This window comes from Micropterus salmoides, unplaced genomic scaffold, assembly GCF_014851395.1.
Source record: "Micropterus salmoides isolate LMB-PRFRI ecotype aquatic unplaced genomic scaffold, ASM1485139v1 Ms_hic_scaffold_3548, whole genome shotgun sequence".
In the NCBI taxonomy this organism is placed as follows: Eukaryota; Metazoa; Chordata; class Actinopteri; order Centrarchiformes; family Centrarchidae; genus Micropterus; species Micropterus salmoides.
The window spans coordinates 15,702-30,773 of NW_024042871.1; the positions used below are offsets into that span (position 1 = coordinate 15,702).

General features: G+C 40.2%; 2 protein-coding genes and 1 long non-coding RNA gene across 4 annotated transcripts; 2 read left to right on the forward strand and 1 right to left on the reverse strand.

The window, feature by feature from the left end:
• The first annotated feature begins 821 nt into the window (after positions 1 to 821).
• Positions 822 to 5,198, forward strand: LOC119884571 (protein TsetseEP-like). Its single transcript, XM_038694957.1, has 4 exons — positions 822 to 1,262; positions 1,699 to 1,848; positions 3,849 to 4,020; positions 4,104 to 5,198. Exons 3-4 carry the CDS (start codon positions 3,984 to 3,986, stop codon positions 4,898 to 4,900), a joined length of 834 nt encoding a protein of 277 aa, XP_038550885.1. The 5' UTR covers positions 822 to 1,262; positions 1,699 to 1,848; positions 3,849 to 3,983; the 3' UTR covers positions 4,901 to 5,198.
• A 13-nt stretch (positions 5,199 to 5,211) lies between these two features.
• On the forward strand, positions 5,212 to 8,263 carry LOC119884572. Its single transcript, XR_005441048.1, has 3 exons — positions 5,212 to 5,846; positions 6,046 to 6,089; positions 7,225 to 8,263. It is a non-coding gene; the product is annotated as an uncharacterized LOC119884572 (long non-coding RNA).
• A 2,357-nt stretch (positions 8,264 to 10,620) lies between these two features.
• On the reverse strand, positions 10,621 to 13,864 carry LOC119884570. 2 transcript variants are annotated; one of them, XM_038694956.1, is made up of 8 exons: positions 13,713 to 13,864; positions 13,261 to 13,605; positions 13,060 to 13,177; positions 12,855 to 12,946; positions 12,637 to 12,721; positions 11,700 to 11,891; positions 11,381 to 11,557; positions 10,621 to 11,297 (listed from the first exon to the last, which is right to left on the reverse strand). In XM_038694956.1, the coding sequence occupies exons 1-8, from the start codon at positions 13,827 to 13,829 to the stop codon at positions 11,164 to 11,166; spliced, it is 1,260 nt and encodes a 419-aa protein (XP_038550884.1). In that variant the 5' UTR covers positions 13,830 to 13,864; the 3' UTR covers positions 10,621 to 11,163. The 2 variants fall into 2 exon arrangements, with proteins under 2 accessions (XP_038550884.1, XP_038550883.1); XM_038694955.1 differs by having other exon boundaries at positions 12,637 to 12,751.
• Between the last annotated feature and the right edge of the window lie 1,208 nt (positions 13,865 to 15,072).

The following is a 15,072-nucleotide window of genomic DNA, read 5'->3' on the forward strand; positions in this document are numbered from 1 at the left end:
CAAGGGACCCTGGCGTCACTTTTTTGACGCACTGGGTATACCTTCGGCTTCATTTTTCAACGTGCGGGGCAGTCCAATAGACTTCTATAGAACTCAACAGCGTTGAAATTTGACGTCTTGGGTCGATCACCACACCGCAACCCGTTGTCTGCCTTGTGGGTCGAGACAACAATAAATAAAAATAAAAAGGAATACGCTACCAAAAATTATCTATACCAGGGCGATTCAAATGCCCTCCAACTGGTGTTTGATGTTTAAAAACCCTCGCAATCTGATATCAAAGGGCCCTCAAAAGTTAAGCGCGTTCATCAGCGGTGAGTTTAACAACGCACATGGTGTGCAACCACATTCAGCGGTGAGTTTAACAACACTCAACTGCAGGTAAAACGGCATTCAGAGGTGAGTTTGACCAAAGCAACGCACAACTGCAGGTAAAACGTAATTAAAAGGTGAGTTTAACGCTCCAATGCGCGTGCAAGTATGCAGTTTTAAAGCGTTTTCTTATCATAGGTAAAACACTAGAGCATGCTGGATAACGTATTTCTATCGGAGGTTTGTTGATTTTAATATGCTACGATTGTGTTCAATTAATCATTTTTTAAAAATTATTATTTTTACTAAATCCTCTAAATTAATAACGCTGACGTCACCGTATGGGCGATCCCAAGGTCCATTGCGATTTTCCACTGGGTAAGTAGAAGGGTTCATTAATAGAGATGGATCCTCTTCTTACATTTACACATCAAAAACGGTTGGATCAGGACAAGAAATTGTGTTTAGAAACTTTAGATTTGTAAGGTGGCCCTTTCTTATGAGAGAAATGATAGAAGACATTATAAAAAATATAGCTTGAACTGCACCAAATGTGCAAGCTAGCAAAGTTAGCTAAGTTAATTGAATTCAAGTTCATTTTTGTCGCATATTATCATGTAAGGTACAATCATAGGGGAATGTAAGATTTTCAGATTTTTATTACATAGCCCTCAACTATCCTGTAGAAAATTCATGGCATAGAGACTGATATAAGTGCATGGTTATTGTTGCAGTGACACTAAACACTAAACAGTTAACCTTAAAGTTAGCTGCTCAATCGTTCTCATTGTTTTGGTAGAAAGCAATTATGCCAATAAGTTATGTTGTGTTTGTTTACACTGTCTTAAGTGCACTCTAGAAAATGTGTGTGTGTGTGTGTGTGTGTGTGTGTGGTGTAGATTTCTCGAAAGAAGTTCAGGCCTTGCCCCTCCTGCCAAGCACCTAACCAGGTGAGGGAAAGTCAAATAGAGCATTATGTCCAGTATTCAAATATGTGGTTTTAAATGTTATACATTTCTCATTATTAGGTCAATTGGACACTAAAGTATACTCCTACTAAACGACCCTGTATGATAAGTGTTCTGTGTTACAAAACAGTGATAATTTAAGGCATCTGGTTGATATCAATTTTGATTGCTTGTTTTGCACCAAATGCCATAGGCAACATTGATTTAGCCTGGGTGTCTCCTACATCTGCCACTTTCACTGTGTGATAATAATAATAATAATCCTGTGTCAATCTAGAGATGCATATTCTGAATTGCATTGTGCTTTGTGTGTTCCTCTCTTTCCTGTATACAGCCAAATTAAACTGTATATTGATTCTACTTCTTCTCTGTGACTGTGGATCTGATGTCTCACTTTGGTATACTTTTACTAACACAGGTGAGCCGCAAAACCTGCAGCTCTTGTTTCGCAGCCATCTCCCAAAAAAAGAAAGTAGCGGCCAAAAAAGTGACCCTGGACAGGAAGTGGGGGGAAAGGGTCCTAAAAAACAGAAATGCAGGAAGAGTGGTGGACTCTGCCCATATTGCAGTAAGTAGAAATGCTCATATTTCATTAAGCAATATGATTTGTTTCACTTTCATTAATATTTTGTGATAGGGCAAGGGCCTCATTTTACAAAAATAAGTTGAATTTGTCAGTGAATGAATTTGAGGTAGTCATAGATGGCATTGGTGTAACATATTATTTGAATTAATTTGTAATTTGCTTGACATGCATAGAATAGACTTTCTTTTTGACCAGGCGCTCATGTACATTTGTTTACATGTACTACCGGCTACATTGCAAATATAACCTTGCTTTAGTACCACACAGGTACTTCAGTATGCGTGTTACTGAAGTTTCTGTCTCTGCTAAAGGCAGATCACAGAATTCAGATCCAGAGTCACTATTAAAGACAGTCTTGCATGATTATGTAAGTAGATAACATGCTCTTACCTTGCACTACCACCCCTAGCATGTGAATATTGCATCGCACACTTATAGTGCCTTGCGCTGTGTTCATTTTAGAGAAAGTGCATGATGATGTGACAAATAACTCAGGACATGTGTGAAAGCCATGCTGTGTGCAACATATGTGTTGTTAAAAGCAAGGCCATATTCCAGGTGTCCTATTTCAAAGACACAACTTAAAAAAGTATTTGAATTACTACAGGGGAGATTAATGTCGGGTTAAAAGTGGAAAGGATTCGACTATACCTACTGGAGTAGGACCGAGACCAGGTTCTGTAGTGCAGCTGGCTATTTTATGTCCGTTGGTGGCATTCCCAAATGAGTGTTTCTGTTAGTCCCCCAATCTACATTTGCCGTGGGCAGAGACAGGTAGACCGACCAAGGGGGGGAGGAGAGTGTTTGGATCAGGTGGATAGGTGGCCATAAAGAGTTAGTCCAGTCAAAATGTATTTTTATCATATTTTGTTTTGTGTGTGTCCAATCAATATAATTATTTTTGAAGGGTGTCAGGACTTTTTGTGTTCCCTTTAGAATCCCAGATTGCTAACTATTTGACCACCAGCATCCAGCACAACATTAGATGAATATTGGTTGTATAGAGCAGGGGTTCTCAAACTGTTTGTGCCAAGGACCCTTTGTGTGGGAGAAGAATTTCCAAGGACCCCCTCATAATTAAAACAATTAAGCATATGCTTGCTACCATTTGTATACTTTGATGCCATTTTTATTCTCTTGGTGTGTACTTACTTGGTCTTTAGTCAACTTTGGATTTTGAATCACTTAATGATGTGGACTGACTCAAACATTTATCCATGTTCATCAGCTATCTTAATGGCAAATAAGCCAAGCTAAGCAGCAGGAAGAATGGTTCATCATGACCTGAGTGAAGTGATTCACAACAGATTGACTTGATTAAATTAAAATTAATGTTTTAATTTATTAGTGCATTCATAATCAAGAGTTTATATGTAGATTCTAGATCATTACATCGTCATTGATAAGCATTTCTTAACGATTAAGCACAACTTTCTCATTCGAATCGAATCCACTTTGAGAACCACTGGTATAGAGTACATATTTCACGAGTTCACACTTACATCAATTTAACAGAGTAAAGATTATGAGTATTTGGCGTGCGGTCCGGGGGGGGTCTCCGAGCTCAGGATTTTTGCCTGAACCCAGAGTACTTCCCCCATTGTTATAAAAGTATTTAGGGCTAGAAGTGAGGAGATGGGGTGGTGGAGGGATGCTGTCAAACTGTCAACGGACAGAGGTGGTAAGCTTGTTGTTATATATACACCTCTTAACTCGTTGATTGGATTGATTAGCAGAGTTTGCTCCACTCGTGTCTAATTGGGTTTAATTATCTGAACGTGCTCCTCCCGAACTTTGTTAATAAAACATCATGTAATGTTGTTTCTAAGGGGAAAAGCTGTTAAGGTTGGTCATGTAAGTTGTGTAGCCCGATATTAGAAACAGTAGCACTAATGTATTTAATGCAAATTTGTTTTCCAATTGGGTGGAAAGTAATGCAGTGGGAATAACTAATGTTTGCTGTCTGCATTTATTTATTACAGGTGAAAAAACTAAGTGCATTAGGCTATGTCCCAATTCTATTTTTCGCAAAGAAAGATAAGGCCTCTGGAAAGTGGGTGTCTGATGTGGTGACCCATCTGCTACCCACTGAGGACAACCTAAAAATTGTGGCCACCATGAGAAAGGCCTACAATTTTGTATTGATCAAAGAAGGTAGGATTTGTGTAATTTAAGTCATGCCTGTTTTTTTATGATGGTGAAATATTGAAAATTAACATACTCATGCAATATTGTAGGGAACTCCACGACGACATTGCCCGATCCACACCCTCAGGCCCAGCCCGATCCACACCCTCAGGCCCTGCCCGATCCACACCCTCAGGCCCTGCCCGATCCACACCCTGAGGCCCTGCCCGATCCACACCCTCAGGCCCTGCCCGATCCACACCCTCAGGCCCAGCCCGATCCACACCCTCAGGCCCAGCCCGATCCACACCCTGAGGCCCTGCCCGATCCACACCCTCAGGCCCAGCCCGATCCACACCCTCAGGCCCAGCCCGATCCACACCCTGAGGCCCTGCTCGATCCACACCCTCAGGCCCAGCCCGATCCACACCCTGAGGCCCTGCTCGATCCACACCCTCAGGCCCAGCCCGATCCACACCCTGAGGCCCTGCTCGATCCACACCCTCAGGCCCTGCCCGATCCACACCCTCACCCTCAGGCCCAGCCCGATCCACACCCTCAGGCCCAGCCCGATCCACACCCTCAGGCCCTGCCCGATCCACACCCTGAGGCCCTGCTCGATCCACACCCTCAGGCCCAGCCCGATCCACACCCTCAGGCCCTGCCCGATCCACACCCTCAGGCCCAGCCCGATCCACACCCTCAGGCCCAGCCCGATCCACACCCTCAGGCCCTGCCCGATCCACACACCCTCAGGCCCAGCCCGATCCACACCCTCAGGCCCAGCCCGATCCACACCCTCAGGCCCTGCCCGATCCACACCCTCAGGCCCTGCCCGATCCACACCCTCAGGCCCAGCCCGATCCACACCCTCAGGCCCAGGAAAAGGAGACATTTTATATTTTAGATTTACACCCTGTCTCTCTCCCTGTGAAGGAACAACCCCCCCCCCAAAAAAGAAAGTGTAAGTTAACTGTGGTCTTAGCACACTATGTATGAATTTCTCCTTTTTGTAATCATTATTCATGAAATACAGAAATCTTTAGGTGAATTTAAGTGCAGTCAATTAGCGTAGTTAATGTGAGTAATTTTCAGTGGCCAGTCTGATACACAAAGGAGTTTGTCCTCGCACGCATACCTTTCAGTACTGAACATGCACACTCTAGGAGTAAAGCAATGAGCAATACACACTTGAGGAGAGATGAATACACCACACACACTCACGCACACATCAGTGGGCAGCCCAGGTAGCTTATCCCCCCCTATCACTGTTCACAATCTGCTTCAATAACCTTTAGGCCAGGCAGTAGGATAATTAGGCTAAATTTCGGCTATGAAATCACTGAATCTAATGGCTAAAGAGCAGTTCATTCCAGGAACTATAACGATAAAAGCGTCCAGACAGACTGACCAGCTATAAGCAAAGTCTCACCTTGTGTTAATAAATGTGATGGCTAAGATGTGATGGGTTCCTATTGGTTGTTAGCTCTTCTTTTTATTGTTCTCAAAATCGCTTTAAAAGCGATCCCCAACAATATTGTTCTCAATCTCGTTATAGTTTATCATATTAACGAGAACAATATTTTTTTATATAGTTATCGTTTTTGGTGTGAATGGCCCTTTATATATGTATTCTTCAGACGTTTTCAAAGTTCAAGGACAATGCTTAAAGTTGTTCCCCAGGTTTTATGAAACTTTAAGTTTAACTTTAAGTTTAATTTCCAGGTTTTTTTTACATTTATGGTTAATTAATATTATTATTATTATTATTATTGTCATTTTAAGGTTGCCGGAAATGTAGTAGGCAAAAAGTTTTCAAATATGACTCCATAACAGGACGAAGGATAAATGAGGTAAGAAATATATTTTTCATTAGGCTGTCTGATCATCTCTCCATTGTCTGTGGCTCATCTGGCATTTCACATATCACAAAATACTGACCATTTAAGCATTGGTAATTTGAGTCCATTTAAGTTCAACTGAAGGCCAAGTGGCCTTGCCCCAAAAATTATGAAATTCAAAACCTGATTATATGTTTTTGTCTTTCTGTAGGGGCAAGAGGAAGTAAGGGTGAAATGGTTACCTTGCTCTGCATGGTAAGTACTGCTTTATATTGGTTTATATTGCCTTCATACATGTACTCTTTTTCCACTTTTTACCATCTCATAGGTAGTGGATAAAGGTTGAAATTTATATTGTAGCACACAACTTTAAATGTACAGGTGGGTCTCAAAGTTTTGCAACCAAAAAGCAGCGTTGAGAGAATTGTCATGTCCACTAGGTTTTAGGTCCAGCGTCAATGCAGCCTTCTACCTGGAGATTTTAGAGCATGGTTCCATCTGCTGACGAGCTTTACGCACATGCTGATATCCTTTTCCAGCAGGACTCTGCCCCTGCCACAGTGCGAAAACTGCTAGTAACTGGGTTGCTTAGCATGGTATTGCTGTGCTTAACTCGTCTCACCTGAACCCCATAGAGAGGACAAAGATAGAAACCAAACCCAACATTAGAGACAACTTCAAGGTCACTATCAAAGCAACATGGGCTTTTATAACACCTCAGCAATGCCATACACTGATGGCCTCCACACCACACCACACCGATGCAGGAATTTGTGCAAAAGCAGCCACACCAAGTATAGAGTGTATGCATTAACAATTTTTGATAAGTCAGATTTGTTCATTTATTTTTGAAAGGTCGACATTTCTGTATTCCTCTTTATTATAATGTAGTGAGTTGATTGATTTTTTTATTTTTTAAATTTTTTTCATGAGCTGTAATCAAGATTAAATCAACACAAATTGCTTCAAATGTTGCACAATATTGTAATTGTAGACCCATAGGGTATATACCAATATACCAATTGGTATAGGGTGGAATAAATGCAGTGTCAAATATTGTCTACAGGATTTAGCCACTTGCTCTTTTCAGTACTATGCATAATTCCCCCGGTGTAATGTCTATGTAGGAAGTAGACCTTCACCAATATATTGGCAGAACATCAGTATCGGCCAAGCTCATCCTTGTTGACTGATGTCAGCTATTGACTTTCTCTGACTTTATCTATGAGAGTGGCTGATGTTTATCTGTTACATTTCATCAAGCACTATATATGTATAGGTTTTATAAAAACAATGAAATACAAGACCGTACAATATTTTTTGAAAATATTTATGCTGTGAAACTATTGTTAAAATGGTTCTAATGTTATTTTTTTACTGATACTTACAGTGGAAAAATCTGGGAGGAGACATGGGAGCCGGCCTGCCAGTTCTCACCAGGTGCCAACCATGTGTAATGTCACACATTGGTCTGTAATTCAATGAGTTAAATACCTGCTATGAGATGTCAAGTTTGCCGTTACGGGCCCAGCCATCCTGCTTGCGGATGTGACTACTTTAGATGAGGAGGAGCCGCGTTACACACTTTCAATGGTTTCCACCCTAACATGCTGTCATGCTGTTTTTTCATTTATTTTTTAATTATTGATTTTTGTTAAAAGCTGTGTTCAAATAAATCGATGTATACCTTTATTTCTGTTTGTCTTTCCATTCACCTTGTGGTTTAGCCAATCATCTGAAGTCTTCAATGCATCAAATGATATATTGTAATGTGATGCACAAAGTATGTAGGAAGGTGGGACATGTTTTCATTCATATTAATTGACATCATTAAGGAACCGTTGATTCCACCAGCTAAACCATACATTTTCTGTAGAAAGGGTAGCTGAGGTAGGCAGGGGTGGATAAATGAACAGGCTTACCAGGACCAGAGGTCAAGAGGGTCCAGAAGCCTCTAAAAATTTGAAAGCATGCTTTCTAATTCAGGAAGTTTTCTAAAGGCAAGGCACATGAAACCCTGGCTGCTGCACTGTGGCCTTCCATTGACCTTGATGCACTAAATGTGTGTGTTCAAGTCTACCCCGGATGGGTAAAAGCAGAAGACTATATTTTTTTACTTTTGTTATTTCAGTCTATATGGGCCAATCTGGGTTTCTTGTTTATATTTTTAAAACTGTCAATATTCATTTAGATGTTATGGTATTTATTTATTTTAATATTTCGGTCTTATTTACGGTGAAATAATACAGTATGCTGTAATACAGAACATATGATCCGAGCTAGACGCAAAGACTCCACAATGCAATGCGGGCGTTCATTCACAGAATCGGTTGTCATTGGTTGTCACCAGCAACAACAAGTTGCTCAGCTTTGTACCAGCCGCAATACCAGAGAAAGGACTTTGGTAATACCGATTACCGACCGAAGACTCCGGAAGTGACGTAGTATGTGCCGCTCGGCGGATAAGAAGATAAAAACTATATATTTGTGCAAAATTGACTTAATTTATTTAATATATGCTTTTTTGGAAATGTTCTAGATTTCTAAGAAATGTGTTTTTGCACTATTGTAAAACATTTCTTGAATAAAAAGATAAAAAATACACAGTATTCGTAATATTGATGTTTTTGTCTAACGTTGTATTTGAGGATTTAAACAATAAAGATAACAATAATAATAAAATACAGTTTAATGTATTTGTCTCATGTATTGTGTGCTCGTCGGCCGGCGGCAATCTGCAATGGAATGAAGCCCATTCACGGCCATAGTTACATAGTTACACGAACATGTCCCCCCACCCCCACCCCGGAATAACTACACATAAGCACTCGCTTTGTGTGGCGCGTCTCTTATGGGAGTTGTAGTTTTAAAGTATTTGGTATATTTCTCACAATTAGAAGTTAAAAGTGTAAAATTTTGGATACACCCTGTGTTTTTTTGGGATGGGGAACACACTGGTGTTATCAGATTTCAAAAAATAATCGTTAAATAGGTGAGATAGCTTATTTCCATATTTGACAGTGCTTATACAGTGGGTAAACTTTGGTGACCATATCTACATGACAGCAGAGGCCCAGAGCTTTATATATAAATGCTGGTCTTATGTGTTTAGCACCTTCTGTTGCTAAATTACAAACCGAGATGGACTGGGTTCAAGGTTCAGAGGTCAATGCTCTCTGCAATGCTCTTCTGGCTGTACTTCCATCTTGTGCAACTAAACATCTACAAATGATCTGGAATGCTGCAGCTCGTCTTGTCTTCAACGAGCCCAAAAGGGCCCACGTCACTCCTCTGTTCATCTCTCTGCACTGGCTGCCACTCTCTGCTCGCATCAAGTTCAAGGCCTTGACACTTGCTTACAGATCGACCACTGGCTCAGCTCCCTCCTACTTTCACTCGCTCCTACGAGTCTACACCCCCACCAGAAGCCTACGATCGATCAATGAGCGACGGCTTGTGGTACCATCACAAAGAGCCACAAAATCACTCTCTAGAACATTCTCATTCACAGTTCCATGCTGGTGGAATGATCTGCCCACCCTCATCCGGAATGCAGAATCCCTGACAGCATTCAAAAGACAACTGAAAACTCATCTCTTCCGAAAGCACTTAACATAAAAAAATAAAATAAAAATAAAAATCCTTTAAATCCTCACTTGCCTAGTTTATGCTACTCTGAGCAATGTTTGAACTTTGTATTTTGAGCACTTCTTGTGTTGTTATTGCCTCCTCACGATAACTTGTTTGGTTTAGACCTCAGATGTAAGTCGCTTTGGATAAAAGTGTCTGCTAAATGACTAAATGTAAAATGTAAATGTAAAATGTATGGAGAATAAAGATGGATCAGACCACATTCTTTATGCTTGCCTGGAGAAACTGGTTTCTATTCTTCTCCACAACCTTCATGACAGTCATATTAAAATGCTCTGTAATGCAGCCTTGTATAACATTAAACCCTCTGATTCACTGTGAGTGTTTGCTCTAAATGATAACACCCACTTTCAACACGGGCCTTCCAGCCAAAGGTATTGTCCATATACACCCCAAGGTGCCTGTAGGAGCAGAGCTGATGGATTGGTTCATCATTTATGACTTCTAATACCTTCTGACCCATGTCAAGAGCCTTTCATCAACTTGTGAAATGGTTGAATGAGATATGCTGTAAGCCGAGGAAGAAGTGTGCCAAAAATGCCAAAACACATGTTGTATACTGTATGTACACTAACCCTAACCCATAAATTGAAATTTTAAAACTACTAATAATGCAGTGTGATTTTAAATCAAAGTCCCACCCATAAATATGCTCTCATGTTTTTTCCCCTTTAGTCTCAAAATAAAAAATGCTTCTCTTTTTATAGTTTTATTTTTTGGTTTTTCACAATAGTACAACAAATCCAAATTAATCAAACAAGCCATTAGGCTGTATTTTTAAACACTCAACTGTAGTTTTTTTTTTATATAGTATATAAGGCAAATCAAAGTGCTTAGGTCAGGAAATGTAGTTATTAAAGCAAGTCTTGAAGTAATTCAACTTCCCAATTAAACATCCAAATTCAGAAAAATTGGTTTGTGTGTGTATATAATAACCACTATAGTGTCTATAATTAAGTCACATTTTCAAGTTTTGGGCCAGTTTTTGCATTTGTTGAACCTCTATGTACCTTCACTGCACATGAGAAGCAGCTGAATAAGTCCTGTCAAGGATGCTTTCAGAGACCATCTGTAGCAGGTGAGTTGATGCAAGAAAAAAATGGGGTTGTGTGTCCATGTAAAACTGTCAGAAAACTCAGTGGAATTATGTTTATTATTATTAGTAAAATACACATATTTACACCTTCCTGTAAACTTTTCTGCACATAGTTTTGTTCTACCATAAACAGAAGACGACTATTCGAAAAACAGTTTCTTAAATTAATTTCAGTTTGTATAACTACATTCATTATTATTGTTGTAATGTAACATGTAGATATGATAATTACTATTATTCAAGCATATCTGACTTACAGTGTTTCCTCTTTGTTGATTTGACCGTGGTGGCCCCCCACAGCAACATTTCGAGATGGTTCTCACTGCGGAACATGAAATCCATGGGGAGGAGTCGGATCCAGATCCAACTCCTCCCACCTTACATACACCTAAACCTACCCAACTCCGCCCCCTGATCCCTAAACCCCACCCCTAATCCCTAAACCCAACCCTAATCCTACCCATCTCCACCCCTTGGATCTTGATCCGACTCCTCCCCGTGGATCTCATGTACTGCATTGAGGTGCTACTGAACATTTCTGCCCCCCACGGTATCAGAAATAGGGCGATTATAGTGTCGATTTCACTGAATATGATCAAAAACTTGAGCATAGCAGTCTCTTGCATGCTTCATCATTCTGGTGACTTCTTGCTTCTTTCTCAAAGTTAAGCTGAGGAAACCCTCGATCCCTTCTTCATTTAGAGCCCACAGCTCACCTTATGGGAGTAAAACAAAAAATTATCAGAAAAAAAATTACAATGTAGAGTATAGTATTACAACACATTACTTAAATACGTACTTTGCAATGCCTCACTGGAAAGCTGGGATGACATCTCCTTGAGTGTGTCTGCACGAGTGGAGAGAGATTTCCAATGCTTTGCCATCTCAGAAAGAACAATCTTCTTCTCCTCCTCAAGTCTCCTTATTGCCATCACAACATCAAACGCCTTCCTCTTGATTTTCAAATCTACAGCGTCTGGGATACAGTTGTGGAAAATAAGTAAATTGTAAGTATGATTATTTTTCAAATAATATTTGAGATAATCTGGGATAAGGCATAATTGGTTTTGTGCTACTATGTGAATCAAACAAAATTGTCAACAGATTTGTGTACATACCACCATGTGAAAGTTGCCATGGCCAAACTGTCTCGTCAGAGAGAATGATGTCAAAGACGATTCTTTCTTTCCGACCTTTGCTGCCATCGGTGTCTTTGTAAAGGCGCTGGGACCTTCTTTTAATGCTGGCCACCAGCACCTCCATTCTACTGGTCACCGCGTCAAGATCGGCATTCTTTTGGGATGTTGTTGCTGAGAAGAAAAGAAGTGTAAACATTTCACTTACATTTTCATGGCAGTAACTGAAACGAGCTAAGTCTCAGTGTAACACAGAACGCCACAGGGAAGTCATAAGGATTACCTTAACCTCTTTGCTGCTTTTTTTTTCTTTATAAAAAAAAGCTCCTGGAGGAAGGACAGGTGAGTCTCAATATTCATTTCATATTTATTAGCATGTATAGGAAGTATGTAACAGGGTACCAAAGAAAATGACAACGTAGCCAAGATGGGATCCGCTAACTGCAAGAAATGTCGGAAACACTTTATTTTACGGTGTCCTTGTTACATATGTTACATGAACTTAAAATAGTAATAACAATAAATTATGCATAATTACATGTAACTAACCCTCAACCAAATCCTAATCCTACCCTAATCCTATAGTAAGTACATGTAGTTAATTAATATTACTCCGTATTTAAATGTATAATTACAATCTTAAAAGGACACCTTAAAATAAAGTGTTGAATGTCACCGAAATGTCCAATGTTCCAACTTTTGGACTGTGCACCATTCAGGTACTTTCAGGGCACTTTGTTTTGACATGATTTCCAGTGTGCATGCACTACATACTAAAATTTGGCATTTTAACTGCACAAGTAAATGACCAAGAAAACAGTGTATGTATGATTTCATTTTAAAACAGTAATTACTTGCAGAAGCATGTCTCCCATTATTCTGCAGAACTGAGACATTGAAATAATAGTATAACTATCACCTTCTGCCCACTCCTTAATATCAGTGACCCAGCCCTCAACTTCAACCTGTGTCACTGCCAGCTGGATTTTCATGCTTTCCAGATCCTGAAGTTGGCTTTCCAGGCGTTTTGCGGCCTTCAAATAACAAAAAAAGGAAATGAAATAAAAATGTTATACCTACAAAAATATACAATAGAAGGTATTTACAATATAAGAAAATAACAATACTCATCTCTACCTTCTGATATCGGCAGGCAAGTGAAGCAGCCAAGTTATTAAACTTTTGCTGATTCCAGCGCATGGCCATCAGTGTAAGCATGTCTGTACGTCCTGTAAAAAAGAAAAGAAAATACACTAATCTGTGTTGTACCACATGTCCCTCACTGGCTACAATTTTCTTGTAACACATTCAATCTAAGTAGTGCAGTGTGTGGTTACCTTACCTGCTTTGGACATGTGCTTTGTGGTCACAGCAATCCTAGAGAGGAAGGCGTTACACTGCTCAACCTCCTCCCCAAGTGTCAATCCGGCCCCTTGCTGGTAAGCTCCACTCCATTTAACCTATTGAAGAAAATACTTAAAAGCTGCCAACATACCTTTGCAGGTGTTTAGGGACGGTTAATGACATGGTAATGTTTTCTTACCTCGCATTTAAAATCATGGGCTTTGGCATGAAACACTGAGAGGAATGGTTTCATGCTCAGAAGGTGCTGGAGCTCCGGGCAGCTTTTTGTCACTTTGTGGAGGTAGGGCCAGTACTTGCAGGTTACATCCATGGCAAAAAAGCTTATTGACTTATTTGCCAGCTTGTTCTGCAGGTAGAGGGGATAAGCATATATTTCTCCCCTGAACATGTTGAGAGCGCCGAGAAAAACTCCATGTCGACAGACCGCAAGCTCAAGTCCCTCCTCATCAATTTTACTAGAGGATCTCTGAGAAGTTTCCCTGGCAGCTGACCACTCCCCTCCACAGACACCTCTTCCAGAGACCTACAACATGGAAAAAGGTTGATATAAATAGTCAGGACTCACCCAAACAATGTCAACTGTAAAATGTTATTGGTCGTGTTTTTAGAAATATTATACAACAAGTTTACATGGTTGGTGTTGGAATGAATGTAATCCACAAATCTTTCTACTTCATCATCTTTTGCAATGAAGATGCCATCAAATAAGGCTTGTTCTTCAGATCTAATTGAAAGAAAGGTACACATTGACCTTCAATATGACACAGCAAAGGTTACTTTAACAACACTGCAAATTACACACATTTTGTAAGTACCTTGCTGCGTTCTTAAAGCGGTAGTGCTTGCGATTTCAGTCCACAGAAACAGCAAGCATGTCTGGGGTGCATGCAGGACAGATAAAATGCTCCTCCCTGCAGATCTTATCCACTTCAAATCTAACAGCCTCCCACTCTAAAAAGCTTTTTCTGAAGCTGTCTGCTGTGATCTTCCCAGTCTGTTTCAGAACAGTAAAACATGTCAACATAATTCACAGTTAAGTTAACTAAAGTTAATAAGGTCAAAGGTGACACCAAATCCTCCTGCATCGAGCCTCCACAGGCAGTCGCTCAGCCCAGTGGATCTTTGGAAGTCTTTTGGCTCTTTGTATGTCACGGACAAAAAACATCACGACCAAAGTCCCCCCCAAAAAAGACCACAGCAAACTCGACTCCCACACCAAACTTAACCAATGTCTTTATGGACCTATTTGTTTTTTTTCTGAATGCAAACTGCATGACTAGGATGTGACATCACTACTTGATCTTATACACAGGTCTAATGTTTTGAGTGATTGAGTTGATAAATTGCTCCAATACTTTTGTACATTTAGTGTATGAATTTAGATTCTTTACTGAGTGGTAGTTTTTACACAAAGACTTTGAATCTTAGATGATGTTCTATTAATGTATCGAGTCCAGCTGAATCACTGTTTTGATTTCATCAACATGCTCCAATTATAATAATCAGTGTGTTGATAATGTCACCATAGTCGTTCTGCGATACACATCAATACTAGTACTAGTTGTTAGTGATTCCCACCACTCATACTCACACGGCCAAAGCGGACAGTTCGTTGATCAAGCATTCTTAAGAATGCTTGGCAGGACAGTCCTGGTGCTGCCATCTTCAATTCTTCATAAGAACAAAAAACATCTGTAGCGTACACCGTGGAAAAGTGAAGGGTAGCAGGCCAGTAGTCATTACGGACTAAGTCATCCACATTTCATCTCAGGCATACTGAGATCATATCGTCCTGGAAAAATCAGGAAAAGTAGCTTACATTACTATCACCTATGTAGTACATTCAGAACTAATAAAACTTAAAATCAGACATCTGGCAGTCTTTCTCATTTGTCAAGTGCCTCTTTTGTGAGACAGAACGCAAAACTGAACATCCCTCCTGCCTATCCTGGGTCTTTCACAGGCGGGAGATGCACATAAGGGTATAGAT

Bases quoted from the DNA above. Each gene is read 5' to 3' on its own strand.
- LOC119884571 (XM_038694957.1), top strand. From the start codon at position 3,984: ATGAGAAAGGCCTACAATTTTGTATTGATCAAAGAAG. The intron at 4,021-4,103 runs GTAGGATTTGTG...GCAATATTGTAG, and splicing joins TTTTGTATTGATCAAAGAAG to GGAACTCCACGACGACATTG.
- LOC119884570 (XM_038694955.1), bottom strand. From the start codon at position 13,829: ATGTGTACCTTTCTTTCAATTAGATCTGAAGAACAAGCCTTATTTGAT. The intron at 12,947-13,059 runs GTAAGGTAACCA...TCTTTTTTACAG, and splicing joins AAAGCACATGTCCAAAGCAG to GACGTACAGACATGCTTACA. The intron at 12,752-12,854 runs GTAGAGATGAGT...TGTTATTTGAAG, and splicing joins TTGCCTGCCGATATCAGAAG to GCCGCAAAACGCCTGGAAAG.